This window comes from Manis javanica, chromosome 5 (assembly GCF_040802235.1).
Source record: "Manis javanica isolate MJ-LG chromosome 5, MJ_LKY, whole genome shotgun sequence".
Taxonomy (NCBI): Eukaryota; Metazoa; Chordata; class Mammalia; order Pholidota; family Manidae; genus Manis; species Manis javanica.
In genome coordinates, this window is record NC_133160.1 from 164,599,464 (window position 1) to 164,615,224 (window position 15,761).

General features: G+C 41.0%; 1 protein-coding gene across 12 annotated transcripts in view; it reads left to right on the forward strand.

The window, feature by feature from the left end:
- The window catches only part of BOD1L1 (biorientation of chromosomes in cell division 1 like 1), a 57,745-nt gene that overhangs the window by 33,723 nt on the left and 8,261 nt on the right, over positions 1-15,761 (forward strand). For 2 of the 12 annotated variants that reach the window (XM_073237824.1, XM_073237833.1), the window contains 12 exons: positions 697-761; positions 1,903-1,987; positions 5,657-5,700; positions 7,091-7,148; positions 8,702-8,772; positions 9,391-9,463; positions 10,655-10,734; positions 12,298-12,382; positions 12,743-12,816; positions 13,866-13,941; positions 14,020-14,054; positions 15,063-15,108. In XM_073237824.1, the coding sequence (XP_073093925.1) occupies positions 697-761; positions 1,903-1,987; positions 5,657-5,700; positions 7,091-7,148; positions 8,702-8,772; positions 9,391-9,463; positions 10,655-10,734; positions 12,298-12,382; positions 12,743-12,816; positions 13,866-13,941; positions 14,020-14,054; positions 15,063-15,108 (792 nt within the window). Of the gene's footprint in view, positions 1-696; positions 801-1,902; positions 1,988-5,656; positions 5,701-7,090; positions 7,149-8,701; positions 8,773-8,931; positions 9,364-9,390; positions 9,464-10,654; positions 10,735-11,574; positions 11,654-12,297; positions 12,383-12,742; positions 12,817-13,865; positions 13,942-14,019; positions 14,055-15,062; positions 15,109-15,761 lie in introns of those variants that run through there. The other 10 variants (XR_012131803.1, XM_073237825.1, XM_073237826.1 and 7 more) reach the window with 10 other exon arrangements.

Genomic DNA, 15,761 nt, shown 5'->3' on the forward strand with positions numbered 1-15,761 from the left:
ATTGAATGCTCTACAACTTTTTATGACTTAACCATTACTGCAGTCTATTACTCCTCTCCTTCCCACCCCCTTATTTTTCCCCTGAAGGAGCAAAGTAAAAGGGCTTTGCATAGGGAAAGGCCTGCAAGCCTCAGAGAAAGGAAGAATTTTCTTTGGAGGCATACGTATGGGCAGGTGAGAGAAACACAAAGCTGCAAGTTGAAGGACGGGGTAGAGAAAGAAGAGACAAGACAGGGATAGAACTGAGTCTCTACCAGAGAAAATTGCACTTTCTTTTTGCCTTCCTCACAGTTTTAAAACTTTATGTTCAACTTTGCTGAGTCAACAAGAAGCAGGTCAAGTGCATCTATTCATGTATCACCTTCTTTATTGAGAGTATATTTTAGTGGCCCAGAATATTTTCTTTTAGGGGCAGCTTGATGCAGATCACTGTAGAAAAGCAGTGGAAGTAAGATGTCTCTGTAAATAATACTTTTTCATTCTTTCTGAGCAGCATCTTAACTGTAAGAAGCAGTTTCACCCAAAAAAATTGAGTAAACAACCCTGCTTTTCATTTTCCTTTTTACTGTTTTCTACTGACAGCAGAATAAAACAGCAGTGCAACTATGTCAGATGATGACACTGTGGTACCTTTTGATTCAGGATGTATTTTGCAAGCAAATTCTTAAATTGGTTTAATGGTTTAAATTTCATCAGGCAATGAAGAGCTTCCATCGAATGTTTTGGGAGGATTGGGACTGAAAGCCCACTTGAAAACTGAGGTATGGCTGATAAATCCATTATGCTGAGCTGTAAATGGTGTAAGTACCATTTCACCATAAATCGACATATATACACTAAAGCAATACATAGCCCTTGTTCTCATCATACCTGAGAAACTTAAGCACTGTTACTGACACAGCCTGTGGGGGGGAGAGCTGAAAGCTTCACCAGTCTCAGCAAATCATGCCATTATAATTCCATCTACTCAAACCAGAAACCCAAGAGTCACCCTCAGTGTCTCCCTGTCACCCCACATTTAATTGATCACTGATTTTTGCATTTCTGGACTATATTGACTCCATCTATTTCTATGTCTACAGCTGCTCCTCTAGTCTTGGCCACCCATCCCTTCAGTAGTGTCCCCATTTGGACCTCCTTCCTCTCCAGCCCCCATCCTCCAGTCTCTAGTTTACACAGCCCGGAGAGTTCTCTTCAGAAACACAAATTAGGTCGTCATTGCTCTGCTTAAAATGTCCAGTGGTTTCCCATTGTACTTAGAAGAAAATCTCATTTTTTTAATAGTGGCCTGTATGTTTTACACAATTTAGTCTCCATGCCCCATTTCCAGCCTGATCTCACCCACCCTCCGAATAGATATGACAAGATACCTATAAACAGGGGCTGTATACAGAGCAGAAGAGGCTCAGCTTACCCAGCAGGGGCACTTAGTGGGCAGGTGGGAGGGGCTGCAAAGAGGACACTTGAATGGAGTTCTGCAGGTAGAATAGAAGTTTACCAGACGAGAAAGAAAAGAAAGAGCCTTCCAAGCAAAGAAGCATGTACTAGACAGAGAGGGAAGGACCAGTGAGTCTGGGCACTACCGCAGGGGTGCTAGGCGAGCTGTGATTGGACCTAAGCCTGGCAAGGGAGTCGTGCTCATCCGGAAGCCTTGAGTGCCACACCAAGTCAGAGTTTTATTTTTGAAATGAGGAGAGCCATTGATGGATGAAATAAAAGATTAGATTAATATCTCTATTTTTTATTTTAGTGGTTAGCAGGTATTTTTAAATTTTGCACAGACTTCAGGGAGACTTGTTATAATATGCTGAATGTTTTTGTTTAATTCACTTGAGGTTAGTCTTGCTTTCTTGGTGTAAAAACGCAGTTAACTTATTTTTTATGGTGCTTTGGACGTTTTAGACATGTGTACCATCAGAGGAAGTTAAAAACCACGCTGCTGCAGCGCCACCAGCAGGTCCAGGTGGGAGGGAGCAGAGCGGAGTGGGTAAGCAGCTTTTACAGGTTGTTCACATTATGTTTTCCTTGCATGTGGTTTTACCTTTCATTGATGCTTAGAACCAACAGCCGGTTCAAATAAAGCACGGACAGGCTGTGTGAATCTGCCTCTCACATTTTAGGAGAAGTCTTTACTATTTCATTTTTAACACACACTTTTTTCTCATGACACGTCAATCCATTTTATGTAAGATAATTGTTTAAATCTTCTGTCTCCAAATAAGTGCGGCAAAAAGAAAGTAACTTGGGAGCAAACTCTTGCTCTTTCCACAAAATGTGTCTCTGTGTACCTTCCTGTCCTGCCAGGCACTATGGGAGCTCCTTTCCAAAAGCCTGCTCGGCAGCCCACTCGCCCACTTCTCCCAGCCTCCTGCTCGTGGCCCTTGGACTCTGGCTGTTGCCCCAGTGTCTGCACTGAAGCCCCTCCCAGCTTGCATGGCCTTTTGTCAGTTTTTACAGCTGTCTTCAGTGTCCACTGCAGAGGTTTTAGGGCGGGGCTTTGTCTTGGCAAGGGTTAGGGTAGCAGCTGTTAAACTCTTTGATCCCAGGACCCCTTCACACTCTAAAAAATTATTTAGGATCCCAAAGAATGTGTTAAATGGATTATACCTATTGACATTTTCTGATTAAAAAACTAAAAGAAGATATTAAATGTCAATGCAATACAATTAACTCACTGTAAGTTAACATAAAGACCTTTTTTTCATGAAAAATAGATTTTCCAAGACAACAAATTTTAGGAAGAAAAGTGACATTATATTTTTGCAAAACTCTTTACATCTGGCTTAATAGAAAAGAACTGGTTTCTCATATCTGTTTCCACATTCAGTCAGTTGCTGTTTGTTGTCTTGGTTAAAGTATATGAAGAAAGCCAGCATCTCACTTAAATGGTTGGATTTTAATAGCCTTTTCAGATAATTCTGGGTTCATCATGTGGCCTCTGTAAAATTACATTGTGTACTCATGAGTTTAAAAGGTGAAAAACATCTTAGTATTATCATGACAATAGTTTGAACCTTGTGGACCCCTAATGGAAGGTCTGGGAGATCCTTGGACCACATTTTGAAAGAAGTGTGTTAAGGAAATGGAAAAGAGAATTGTGACTGGAGAATTTGTTCTGGTTTGTCCTCTAGTCATCATTGTATATTTATTTGTGGTTTGTACTCTAGTCACTACTGTATACTTTCTTCTGATTTGAACATTAACTAGGAAAAATAAGTATTAGGAGGAACTTCAGAGTACATGACCAAATTTAAGCCAGTTCTTTGTTTAATAGTGTTGAAATATCCACGCCTCTTAGGCAGAACAGTCAGGGTGATTTTGGTTGCAAAGAACAGAAAACCCTACAGATACTTGCTTAAAAGGAATATGCATTAGTTCACTGCCTTAGTTTGGGCTGCTGTAACAGAATTCCATAGACTGAGTACTTGAACAACATTGATTGCTCATGTCTCTGGAAGTTGGAGGTCTGAGTTCAGGGTGCCAGCACAGTCAGGTTCTTATTCAGGGCTCTTTTTCTCGCCATGTCCTCACACCTGCCTCCTTAGCGCATGTGTGCATTGCAGAGAAAGAGATCTCAGGTCTCCTTTTCAAAGGATGCTAATCCCATCACGGGCTCCACCCTCATGTGAACCTGATCACTTCTCAAGGGCCCCACCTCTAATACTAGCCCATTGGGGATTAGGGTTTCACTATATGAATTTTGGGGGACACAAACATCTACTCCAGAGCATCCACAAAACGGAAGAGTTTAGGTAAAGCATGATTCAAGAACATGATGATGTCCCCAAAGACACATCTTGCAAAGGCCCCAATTTCTTCTCCCTCAGCCCCAATAGAGGTAATCACTTTCTTACGGCTCCTAGAAAAAATGTCTTTGTCCCGTCATTGTGGCCAAAATCCTGAGACTTATGCCAATCCAGCTTAGCTACCTGTGCCCACCCTGGACTAATTATTGTGACCAGGCGAACAGAACTTGCTGGTTGACTTAAATTAATTCAAGTCCTCTGTTCTTGCGGCAAGAGTAGAGTTGGAATTCCTGGGACCAGATCGTGCCCCGGACCACAGCTGGGTGCTTGCGGAGGGTGCTAGGAGAATAGCCATATGTTCATTGTAGTTGCCTTGCCCTTTAAATTATTTCCCTGACAAACATTGGTAAGCCAGGTATTTGAGAGGACAAGAGATACCAGGATAGAAAACGCAGGCGCTGCCCTCAGGGAGCCGGCGGAAGTGAGCTCGCAGCGGGAAGGCCCCATCTGATTAAGGTGCTCCCCTGTGGGTAGGCCCCTGGGGAAGGCCTGGATGTAAGCTGACCCAGTCTCTCTCTCTCTTTTCTTTAGTTATAGAGGTAAGATGTAGATGTACATAGTAAAGTTTCTGACTCCTCATCAGTACCCACCTTAAGTACAGTTCTGTTTTTAAACAAAAGTGAACTCATGATATTTACATTGTGCTATAATTTCTTTTTTTTTCTTGGCTGTGTCCTGCGGGCATTCACCGTCAGCATACACAGACTGAGTCCGTTTGTTTGAACAGCTGAAAGTAGTCTGTGACCCATTGTCCCTTGGCTCCATCTTTCAGTGGCCTCCAGTTTTTGTAATTTTTACTGTTATAAATAAAACTGCAGTGAACTTCCACGTACATATAACTATGTATTTCCTCAGGTTATTTCCCAAAGAATATGTAAGTTTTGAATTTTATAAGCACTTGTCACTTCCCCTAACTTGGAGCCAAATAGTGAAGGATTGAGTTAGTGTACATTAGGTGGCCCAGGCAAAGAGAAAGGTAGTATGTGTGGGGTAGTGTGTGTGAATCCTCACCCAGGGCCATCCAGGGTGGTCGGGGCAAGACCTGTCGAAAGGGCAGTCTTCAAAGCATGTGACCTCTAGAGCCGTATAAGCAGAAGTACCAGGCAGTCCTGGAAGACCACCCCAGGACCTGGTAAGCCACCATTCATGCTGGCAGACCCAAACGATGACTGATATGGCCAAAACTTGGACAAATGCATTTCCTAAAATTTGTACATATGTGCTGTTCTACAAATAATTAGCATCCCATTTGTAAATTGGGAAAAAGGTAACATTTTTGGTTTCTGAAGTCCTTTGTTCCCCACAGTTACATTTCAGATCACTGTGTTTAGGTACAATTGAAGAAGAGATCTACTTACGTAGAAGGAAGTTGTTTAAAAGAAAAATGTGTGTACTGTCATTGTTGAGTAGAAACAGTAGACCTTGTACTTCAGGTTTCCAGAGAACATAAATAGATCATTGCTGTTTGAGGGGTAGGATCTGACTTTTCATTTGATGGCATTATTTTTAAATGAACCAGGGTTGCATTGCAGCCTAACAGTTACGGTATAGGTCTTCCACCTTCTTCTAAGCTTTAGATCACCAGCATGGTTAAGCCACTGCAGTGACTGAACAGACCACTGCCATTGGTATGAAAGGCAGCAACATTAATATCTGTTGTTTTTCTGGTAGTATGACAGGATGTACATTACAGAAAATAATTGGTCAGAATTTTATAATTCACAAGGCAGCTAGACCACTTAGCAACAAACATAGTCCTACTTAACTACCCTAAAAATCTCTAAATTTGTTTCTCTGTAGTTCAGAAACAATATTCAGTTTCCTTATTTCTCCTTTTTGTTTTTGAACAGCTGACATACAGAGGGCGCCTTCGCTGGTGAATGCGTCTCTGAGTGTGAGTCACCGCGTGGTTTGGGCTGTGCTGCTGTTCTTGGGGTGGTTTTGTTGTGGTTTGGTGTTTTGAGAGTGACTGGGGACGGACCCTTAAGTGGAGGGGCTGTCTGCATTTCTTTAGGAGACAGGAGGCTTTTGTTGAGTTCCATCATACTGACGTTCAGTGCCACGTTCGCCTACAGGCATGTTGTCATGAAATGTACTGCTTTCCTCAGAAAAAACAGTCACTCTGAATTCACAGCACTGTGTTCTAGCGGCTTTGCAGGCTAGTGTCTTCAAATAATTAAGGAAATACAAGAAGGTCCAGACACCTCAGACTAGGAAGCTTACTTGGTAATGCTGATGAAATCCTTCAAAGAACTATGACTTTCTATTTTTTATTATAATGGATTTGACAGTTGGTTTGTGATGTATCAGATTATCCTGTTGCTGTAGATGAAACCGATTTTATTTTGAGAACCAAAGTTCACTCTGTTTTTAGAAAGCTTTTCTGAGGATGCTAAACTATAACTGTCATATATATATATATTCTTCCCAGCTGTAGCACTCATAATCCCTTTTGTGCCTGAAAAAAAATTTTTTTGTCTTAATGCATATAAAACCTAATATCATACTGAGAGTGAACATTTTGTAAAATGCTTGCAAATTGCAGTCAGCTGTGGCATCAGCCGGCTTAACCTTAACTTGGTTGAAACCTCTTGTTGTGTAGCCAGAAGCTCATACGCTACTGAGAGAGAGACGGCAGAGAAGAACCCCGTAGTTTGGTTCCGGTTTAGCCTCCCGAAGCTAGAAGGGTTTGCCATAGGGCTGAAGCCTGCAGAAGCAGCCAAGGCAGTCGCAAGCAGTCCGTCCTCCCTCCTCCCCCTGAGGCCACCAACAGCTGCCTTTCCTCCATCTGAGCATGACTGCCCTTTGCAAATTTGCACAACATCGTGTAGCTAGGGTTTAGAATGTCGTAGGACACTCTGAGACTTCTCAGTTAAAAAAAAAAAATAGTGCAATTGACAAGAGTTGCCAAAGGAAATTCTTAGTACAGAAAGACACAATCCTGCAGCATTTTTAAGTAAAGAATAAAGAAAATCATGAGGGATCATTAGATGAAAAGGGTATCATAGTGTTCAGAAAATTTTCCTGTCTGCCTTCTTAACTGTTTTGCCCTGACCATTTTAAAGAGAATAAACACAGTGGGACAAAAATTTGTTAAACTGAAACATCTTCAAAAGGAAGATGCCCTATGCCCTTGAGCTTCTGGGAGAAATTTAGAACATCTATTCCAGTTTCTTTCAGCATTACCACAAAACAGCCAGATTATGTAAATTATCTTCCTTATTTTTTTTCTGCCTTCAAGACTTTTGTGAGATTATCCATAACCTTTTCTATTGGATGTCTAGGTGGAAAATTCAGGCTCAAGAACAAATGAAGAAATTCATAGCAAATCTAACAAAGAAGGTCAGTTAATGAATTTCATAGTAGTAATACTGACATTAATATTAATTACAATTAGCATTTGTTGAGTGTCTCCTGTGTGCCAGGCCCTTTGCTAATTATTTTGCAAGTTTTCTCATTTAATTCATATAATCCAGAAAGGTTAGTGTTAACAGCATCACATTTGTGTCGAGAAAACTGAGAACTGGAGAGGTCTAGGGACTTGTTTATGGCCATGCAGCGTGTAGGTGGTACCTTGCCTTAAACAGCTACTAGGACTTTACCTGTAACCTCACAGTGGACTTAATTCAGTGTGAACACAAAATGCAGTCGCCCGTGGCTTGTACCATAGCAGGCACTCTGTGCTAAATACTGAACTGGGTGAACTTGTGAGCTGCAGACTCATTGGGTCGCAGATGAGGGGTGTCACATTTATGTGGGTCTTCTTCTGAAGTCGGGCCTCATTCTGTGAAACCTGTGGAGGCTGCCAACTTCAGCAGGATATTCATTCTCCTTCCAAATGGAACATAGAACTTTGTTGATTGCTGCTGATTTTGTTTAATCCCTATTCCAAGAGTGGGGAAAGAGGTCTTAATCCCCTGTACAGTTATTTTTATAATGTGTTGTGCCGTATTTCGAGCCAAAGTAGAGCAGCCATAATCACCACCTAGTTTTTGTCATATCTTAAAATTTAGTATATTTGCCTCCTACACTGTTTAAAAAATGTTACAGATTAGCTCAAACCACATTGTACGCCTCCCCAATCCCAGCCTCTTCCCCTTTTATCCAGAGAACCACTCACTATTCTGCAGTCGCTGCGTATGTTCGTAGCTTCACAGTGTCTGCTTCAGGAAAAGGCTACTAGCACATTACAGGAACTGCCTCTGCCTTATTCACCCAGCATTATGTCCTGAGGTTTTGTCACGTTGATGTATATGTAACTGGTTATTTCATTTCAATTGCTATTTAGTATTCCCTTTGTGAATATACCACAGTTCCTCCTTTCTGCAGCTTTCCTTGGTGGACATCTAGGTTTTCTGTAACTTTTTCCAATTATAAAAAGTGCTGCCATGCATAATCTGGTACTTACTTCCCAGGGCACATGTAGTACGTCTGTAACTCTAGGTTTGGAATTGCTGGGTTGATGGGCTTCTCATCAGCTTTACTGAATGTGCCAAATTGTCCCCAGCTGGTGCGCCAGTTGTCCCTCTATGGCTCCTCCCTTGTTGGTATTATCAGACAGGTGAGCATTTGTTAGCCTGCTGACTAGGAAGCCCCATGCACTCGTTGTCCTTGGACGCTTCGTCACACTGTGTTGCTACGCGAGCTGGGGGAAATGGCTTTGAAATCTGCTGCGTGGTTCAGTGACCCTCACCCCTCCCGAACCCCATTTACTTACGTCTAGAAATGGAAAGCATGGGAAGTCCCTGACATAGTTGTCCCAAGGATCCTGTCCCACTGATCTGTGAAGTGTTCCTCCCTGCTTTCCTCCCCCAGGTCATGCACACCCCTAAAATGAGTATTCAAATGAATACATATTTAAGGATTTTTTTTTCTTTTTTGTATTTATTACTCAGAGATATCCAAAGGTAGAAAAGACAACACAGAAGCCATGAGAGATCATAGTGCTGAAGCAAATCCTAAAGAGGTGGGTTTTCATAAGAAACTTAAGTATTTCATGTTTTATACATTGTTTTCACCAGTGCACAATGAAAGGCTTTACTTCCTTGTATATATTAAAAATTAAATGCATGTATTAAGAGTTCTCCATATCACTTTTATCTGTTCATGCTCTTGTAATGTTTAGGTAACTTGTCAGGCCCCTGGATTATTTGGACATGTCCGTGTTGTACAGTCAAGAATGTTAAATGTTATTTCATACCCTGCCTTTCATCAACCCTTTAATGGGCCACAAAGAGAGGAGAAAAACACTGCCAATTAATTTATGACATCCTACCAATTGTAAGACATAGTTTGACTTCAGAGATGGTAAAATGAGAATTTTTTTTTCAATGTATTTTTAGAATTGTTGGAATACACTATCTAGCCACAAACAGATTTGGATGTTTTGTATGGATTTATATTCAAATTCAAAAAGAAAAGACTCAACCTTACAAAATGAGTCTAATGCAAATCGGGGTTAATCTAGATTTTTTAAAAACTTACATAAAAATTCCAAAGGCTAGAAGCTAATAAGATGTGCTACCATTTCAGTAGATTTGGTTCCAAATTCTGTTGCCTTTAATATAGTCATTCTTCATTCCAGCTTGAAGAGGAAGAAAGGCAAATGCCTCAAAGAAAAAGAAAGAAGCATTACCCTTCTTCAGAAGATGAGCTGGGTATTTGGATATATATGTTCCTGTTTTAGACATATTTGAGAATCACATTATTTTCACATCCAAAATAGCAGGCCAGTAACAGAAAATCTTGAGGGTGCTAATTATTTACTTCACAATTTTTGAGACTAGTCCATTTCCAGACTGGCTAGACACCGCCAGGATCCTCTCTGGGCTTGATCTAGAAACCAGGTTGTTCACTGCAAAAAGCACAACCCCTGGAACTCACACCAACCCAGGCTTCCTCCGTAACTTGGTCCTGGGCCTTAGCCAGGTACCACCACGTTCCTTATTTTATATCATGAACAGATGCCCTGCAGAGCTAGCGAAGCACTTAAGTTAAGGCTTGTGTAATAGCTCTCCCATGCTTCAGAATACTGGTGTTCTCATGGTCTGCACCAGTGCCATCAGTAGAACTTGGTAAAGTGATGGAAATGTTCTTAAGATTTGTTTTGTCTAGAACAATAGCTACTAGCCATGTATAACTTTTGAGCACTTGAATGTGGCCAATGTGACTAAAAGACTGCATTTTTAATTGCATTCAACTTTAATTAACAAACTTCACCAGCCATGGGTAAGTGGTGGCTGCCATATTGGACAGTGCAGACCGCTATCCTTGAATGTCTGACACAAAGTACAAATGCACTAAATACTTATTAAATTATTATGAGAAAGTAGCCAGTTAAATCCTTTTTGGTTAGGAACCTGTAATTATTTTCTGATTTTTGAGTTCACACTGTATCTGGGTATGATCTATGTGACTTTGTACACATTCACAGTAACTGTGAATTAGGCATTATCGCCATTTTTTACATAAGGGGAGACTGTGACTCAAATCTCCACCAAGTAAATCTGATTTCCAGGTTTTCTCACTAAGCAAAGTTAGGTACTAACTCCTTCAGAAAGTTAAAGGTCTCTCTGGGACCCTGTATGCCCTCAGCCCTTTTTCAGAGAACCTGCTACTTTGTGTCATGTGAGCATTTGTAAATTTTTTACATTTTATGTTGGCTTTTCCAGGGCCATGGCCAGCGTTCAGTGCTCAAATCACATGACATAAGTACATTTAGAATAACTTTTGGCTCCACTGTACCACAAGCCTAAGAAAGAAGTCTCAAACTATCTTAAAATAGAACAATGCATTTCATTTTCATTTAACTTTTATTCCTCTGTGATTCTGTCCAAACTGATTTACAGACGATAATCCAGATGTCCTAGATTCCAAAATAGAAACAGCGCAGAGGCAGTGTTCTGAAACAGAACCACAAGATGCAAAGGTATTTTTTCCACATATCAATTTTAAGTTTGGTAGGTAACCTAATTATGTCACTTTGAATACTTATTACAGTATTTTTTTCATTCTAGTCTCCCTTTTACTTTATGTATCTGTAATAATACTTTATTATAAAAGGTGTGTTTTCCTAGGCTCCCGCAAAAATAACAAATGTTGCACTTTATGATCTTAAACTGCAATATTAATATCAGTTTTGATACAATCATTGTTTAAGCTTTTGTTCAGTTACTTCATTGACTTAAGGTTTCTGAGTGTGTTCTTTCAAAGTGTTATACTTTATTACAGTTACATTAGCAACAAAACATTGAAATACAGTGATGTGTGTTATTTTAAATTTTTAATGTTCTGCCTTGCCTGTGCCTCATTTCCTGCCCCCAAAGCGTTAAGTAGTCCAAGGACCTCACTCATTGCCTTTGTTTTCCTAGGGTCTTATTTTCATGTTACGGAATGAAGTAACAATATTTGTATTTCTCCCCTGCCCTCTGGTCCCAGATTTCTCCATGCCCTGCTGGTACCTCTTAGGCATTCTCCCATTTCTGTTCCAGACTAGCTCCAGCTCCTAGTTCTCTCTTTCCCTAATTTATTCTTTTCTATTTTATTCTAAAAGTATTTGTCAGCTTGTAAAAATATATGCAGTTGAAGTCCAGCTTACCAAAACCAGTTCCGAGTCTCTTTTTGCCAGTAACTGATGAACTAAATAAAAAGTAGTAGAAGAATTTTAACAACCCAAGGGTCAAAGTTCTATATCGTCATGACTTTCAGTTGGTCCCGGAGAAGGAAAGAAACAGGTTGTTAACCCCATCCCTCCCCCTGCCCTATCCAGAACAAGAATCCCGAGACAGTACTAAGTTTGGACAAAAGCAGATTGAAGGGGTAGCTTTTTATTTTCCCTTCAATTTCATGTAAGTTTTTTAATATTAAATTCAAGTAAAATATTAAGTAATTTTCATGTAAGAAAATCACATATAAAGTATTTTCAGTATTATAGTATTCTGATTTTATATTTTAATTTCTATACTTTGTGTACATATGTTATTAATGTAATATAAACATTTTGGTATTTCATGCTCAAAACTTTTTTGCAACTAAGAGTGAATAATTTAACCATTGAAAGATCATGGCCCTGTGTCAGCCCAGCTGCATTCCCACAAATTCTCTGTGGCACCTTCACTTCATCCTTTTCCCCTCAGTTCCTCTCCTCTACCACCCAGCAAAGGAAAAGAGCTGTTGTAAATTCCTGTCGGTTCTTTCTTTGAAGTTTCTCTCAGAAAGATAGAGTTCAGGATGATGGAGAAGAGGGATTTGCATTTTGCAGGAAAATATAAGAGCCTCGTTGCTTCACAGTTGCACCTTATGCTTTCCTGCCTTCAGAATCTATGTTAGTCTCACTGGCAGCATAAGTTACTTTAAAAAAATTTCCCATCAAGCTTCTGAAAGACCACTAAGAAATTGCTTTTCATATAGTAAAGAAAACTTTGAGGAGGACAAATGGAGGCATGGTTAAGTTTGCAAAAGAAACTTCTCAACTTATTCAACTTCTCTGTAGGAAGAGAACTCGGGAGATTTGGAAGAACTATCTAAAACAAGTTCCGAGACAAACAGCGCCGCTTCAAGGGCCACGGAGGAGAAAGGTGAGTGATCCGCCTACTTAGGTCCGTTGTTTTGAGAGGAGACTGAGCCTGCACAGCAGCATGTCCCCAGGTGTCACCAGCTAGAACTGCAGTTTGTGCCCTGCTCCCCCTTTATGATGCAGTGCGCTCGCACTGACCCTTCGCAGGGCTCAGCCATCATGTTCAATTTGGATCCTGTCCTACCTAAAGTGTGCTTCCTCCCAGTTAACCAGGCTCCAGCTTAGTAACTTGAGAGGTGTAGGCCTGAGAACGGAGTGCATGTGTGCGCGCGTGACTGGGTCTGCCCAGGTCCCCTTGGCAGGTGGTGTGATGAGGCTGACCGCGGCCCCCGTCAGTGACCCCAGCTCTGCCTTCCTGCAGATGAATGTAACAGTAGTGAAGCTGCCGGTGGAAAGGCAGAGCAGAATGACGACGACAGCTTGAAATCTCAAGAGGTAAGGAATGTTTTTCATATTTATTCATTCAGATTTATTTAAGTAATAAAAAATAAAATGCATTAAATGCTATTACCTTTTTAGTATATTATCTATCTATAATACTGTTCTATAAGTATTTTTGAAGTCATTTTTTTTTTTCTTTTTTAGTGCAGTGGGGGACCATTTCATAAAGTGCATTTTATCACTGTCATTTTGATTAATTTTCTTCTCTTCATCTTCAATTCATCCAAATGTTTGCATGAGACCTGCTTCTGGCGTGGCCACGTAGGATCAGCCCAGAGCTGTACCTCGGCATTCGTGTCAGGTTTCTGACCTAGCAGCTCAGCACGGCCACACCAGGCACCAGTTCAGGTCAAAGAAAAGGGGCTGCTGAGCCCTGGAGTCTGGACAGGCCGGAATGGGAGCAGCAGCAGGGAGGCCGAGTGGGTCCTGGGTTCAGAAGGCAAGGTCGGGATCCTGGGAGGCTGCAGGCCTCCAGCTCTGCCTGCTCCAGGCCCAGTCAGATCTGCAGGGAGCCCAGTGGGGCACAGCAGCCCAGTGGCCTGACACAGAGGCCCATCCACCACGGGAAACAAACCGTACACCAGCCACATCTTCTAGATAACCATTGCCAAGCTTGCCAGTCCTGATACTTTTTTAATAGTTCCTTTTATTTTCTCATGTGTCCATATGAGAAATTCAGTGGCCTCCTTTATTTTTTATAAGGGATGGCATTTGGTCACAAATGACCAAGACTAAATCCAAATTTAATGGACATATTTATGACAGACATAAAAGGTAACACCAAGAGCTTACTTCCATTGCCTTCTTTTCCCATAATCCTCGTAACTCCGTGAATTCGTGCGGTACTTAAAGTATTTATCAAGTGCAGGAACTGTGCTGAGAAAAGTAACGCACTAAGCCCAAGGGCACGTATTTTTTAAGTGACAGAGCTGGAATTTGAGACCTTTTAGGAGGGAACTCAAAAACTCATTTTGAGGAAACAAACTTTATATAATAGAGAATAAGTTTTTTTTCATTTGCTTTTTTTTTCCTTTCCCCTTTAGGAAGATCAGCCGATAATTATTAAAAGGAAAAGAGGGAGGCCGCGCAAACACCCCATAGAAACAGTGTTAAAAACAAGTACGTATCTGTTGTGTTTGTAGTTCACAGGCAGTAAATTTTCAAGCTGATTTTCTAAGTGCGGTTTTTATTTTTTAGAAGAAGACTGCAAAACAGATGCTGGCATTGTCACTGTAAGTAATTGCAAAGGATGAGAGCTCTTCAAATATTCACCCTTGACCTGGAAAGAGTATCCTGCAGGATTAGTATTTTTAACTAATTTGTTTTTAAATATTCAAAAAGCTTTTAGAAGATTTTCTTAAATAAAACATGGAATAACCATTCAAATAGTATTTTGATTACTAATATCTTCATATAAACATAATTGTTATTTGTTTATATAAAAATTATCCAGTCACTTACCTTCCCATGGTCATCCTGGATTAAAATATAGAAATAGCAGTTTTACATGATTTCTAGATAGTGACTTTTTTATAGAAATTTCCAGTGTGTCTCGCCACTCACTTTGGAGTTTCTTTTGCAATAGAAAATATACTGATTTCAGGAAAATACTCAGTGGCACTTTATCTTTTTAAACATTCTTTGAGCCTGAAGTGTATACCCAACAAAATCACCACGGCAGGACCTCATTGCATGAGTTTCAGTGGGAACATTATTAGGACAAACGTGTGTCCACTGACCTAACAAGAGCAAATGGGACTCAGGCCTCAGTTCTGCCACTTACTCCCAGATCTGTGACACGGGGCCGATCTTGTAACCCCCCTGAAACTCCCATTTCCTCAGATGTAAAGTCGGGTGACTGTTCTTGAGTACTTACGTCATAGGGTTCGTGTGAGGCAGCAAAACCAAAGAGCCACATGTGAGTGCGTCTACGAGCAGTAAGAGGGTTTGCCGGGCTTGGGGTGTTAGTCGTGGGCCACGCTCCATAGCTCCCCCAGTGCCGACCCCCAGCAGAGCAGCAGGAGCTTGTGGCAGCCCTAGTTCTCCCTTTGGAAAGACCGTATATTGAGAAGCGTGGGCGGTGTCCATATTTGCTTGGTAGACTTAATCAGCTGCAGAAAACAGGTTCCAGATACTCTGCCTATATAGTAGAGGTCCTAAATCTTCTTTACCTCATTGGCTGACTTTCTGTGTGTGGATGGAAAACTGCTGAATTCATTATTTTGTTTGTTTAAATTAAGGTAGAACAATCTCCACCAGGCAGCAAACTGAAAGTGATGCAAACAGGTGTGTACCTGAAGCCTTCCTCTGTGCGATCTGAGGAAGCCGTGGGGAGGCTGGCTGGCTGGGAAGGTTTTAGAGTATCATTGTTCTGAATCACGTGAGTGGCCTCCTGGTAAAAACAGTTGTCCCTGTAGCCATGAGTCACTGTAGCTATTCTCGGTTTTAGAAGTCTGGGAAGCCTTCAGGGAGGAGAATGAAGACAATACAAAGCAAAATAGGGATCATACTGCTCAGCCCAAACAATAATTTACTGGGTGTATTTAAGGGAGAAATAGATGGCCTTGGGGACTGGGCACTCTTATCAGGAAGACAGGAATTCAGGTCAAGGGCCTGTTCTCAGAAGAATTTTGAAGCCTGTGCAGCCTGCAGAGCCAGGATGCAAGAGATAAAACTGGTCTACGTATTCGTGTCCTCATTCCAAGAAGAAAAAAATACTTCAAAATATTGAGAATGATTAGCTTTGGGTGGTGGGCTCGTGGGAGTATTCCGTGTTGTTACTGTTGCCTGCCTTTTCCAAAATCTTTAGTGTGTATATATTAGTTTAGTGGTTTAAAGTGCTTTACGTAAAAGCAAGAAGATCAATTGGCGAGTTTTAAAGGGGTGACAAAAGCAAAAGAGATGAATGTAACAGCTATTTTGGATCAAATAAACAGCAT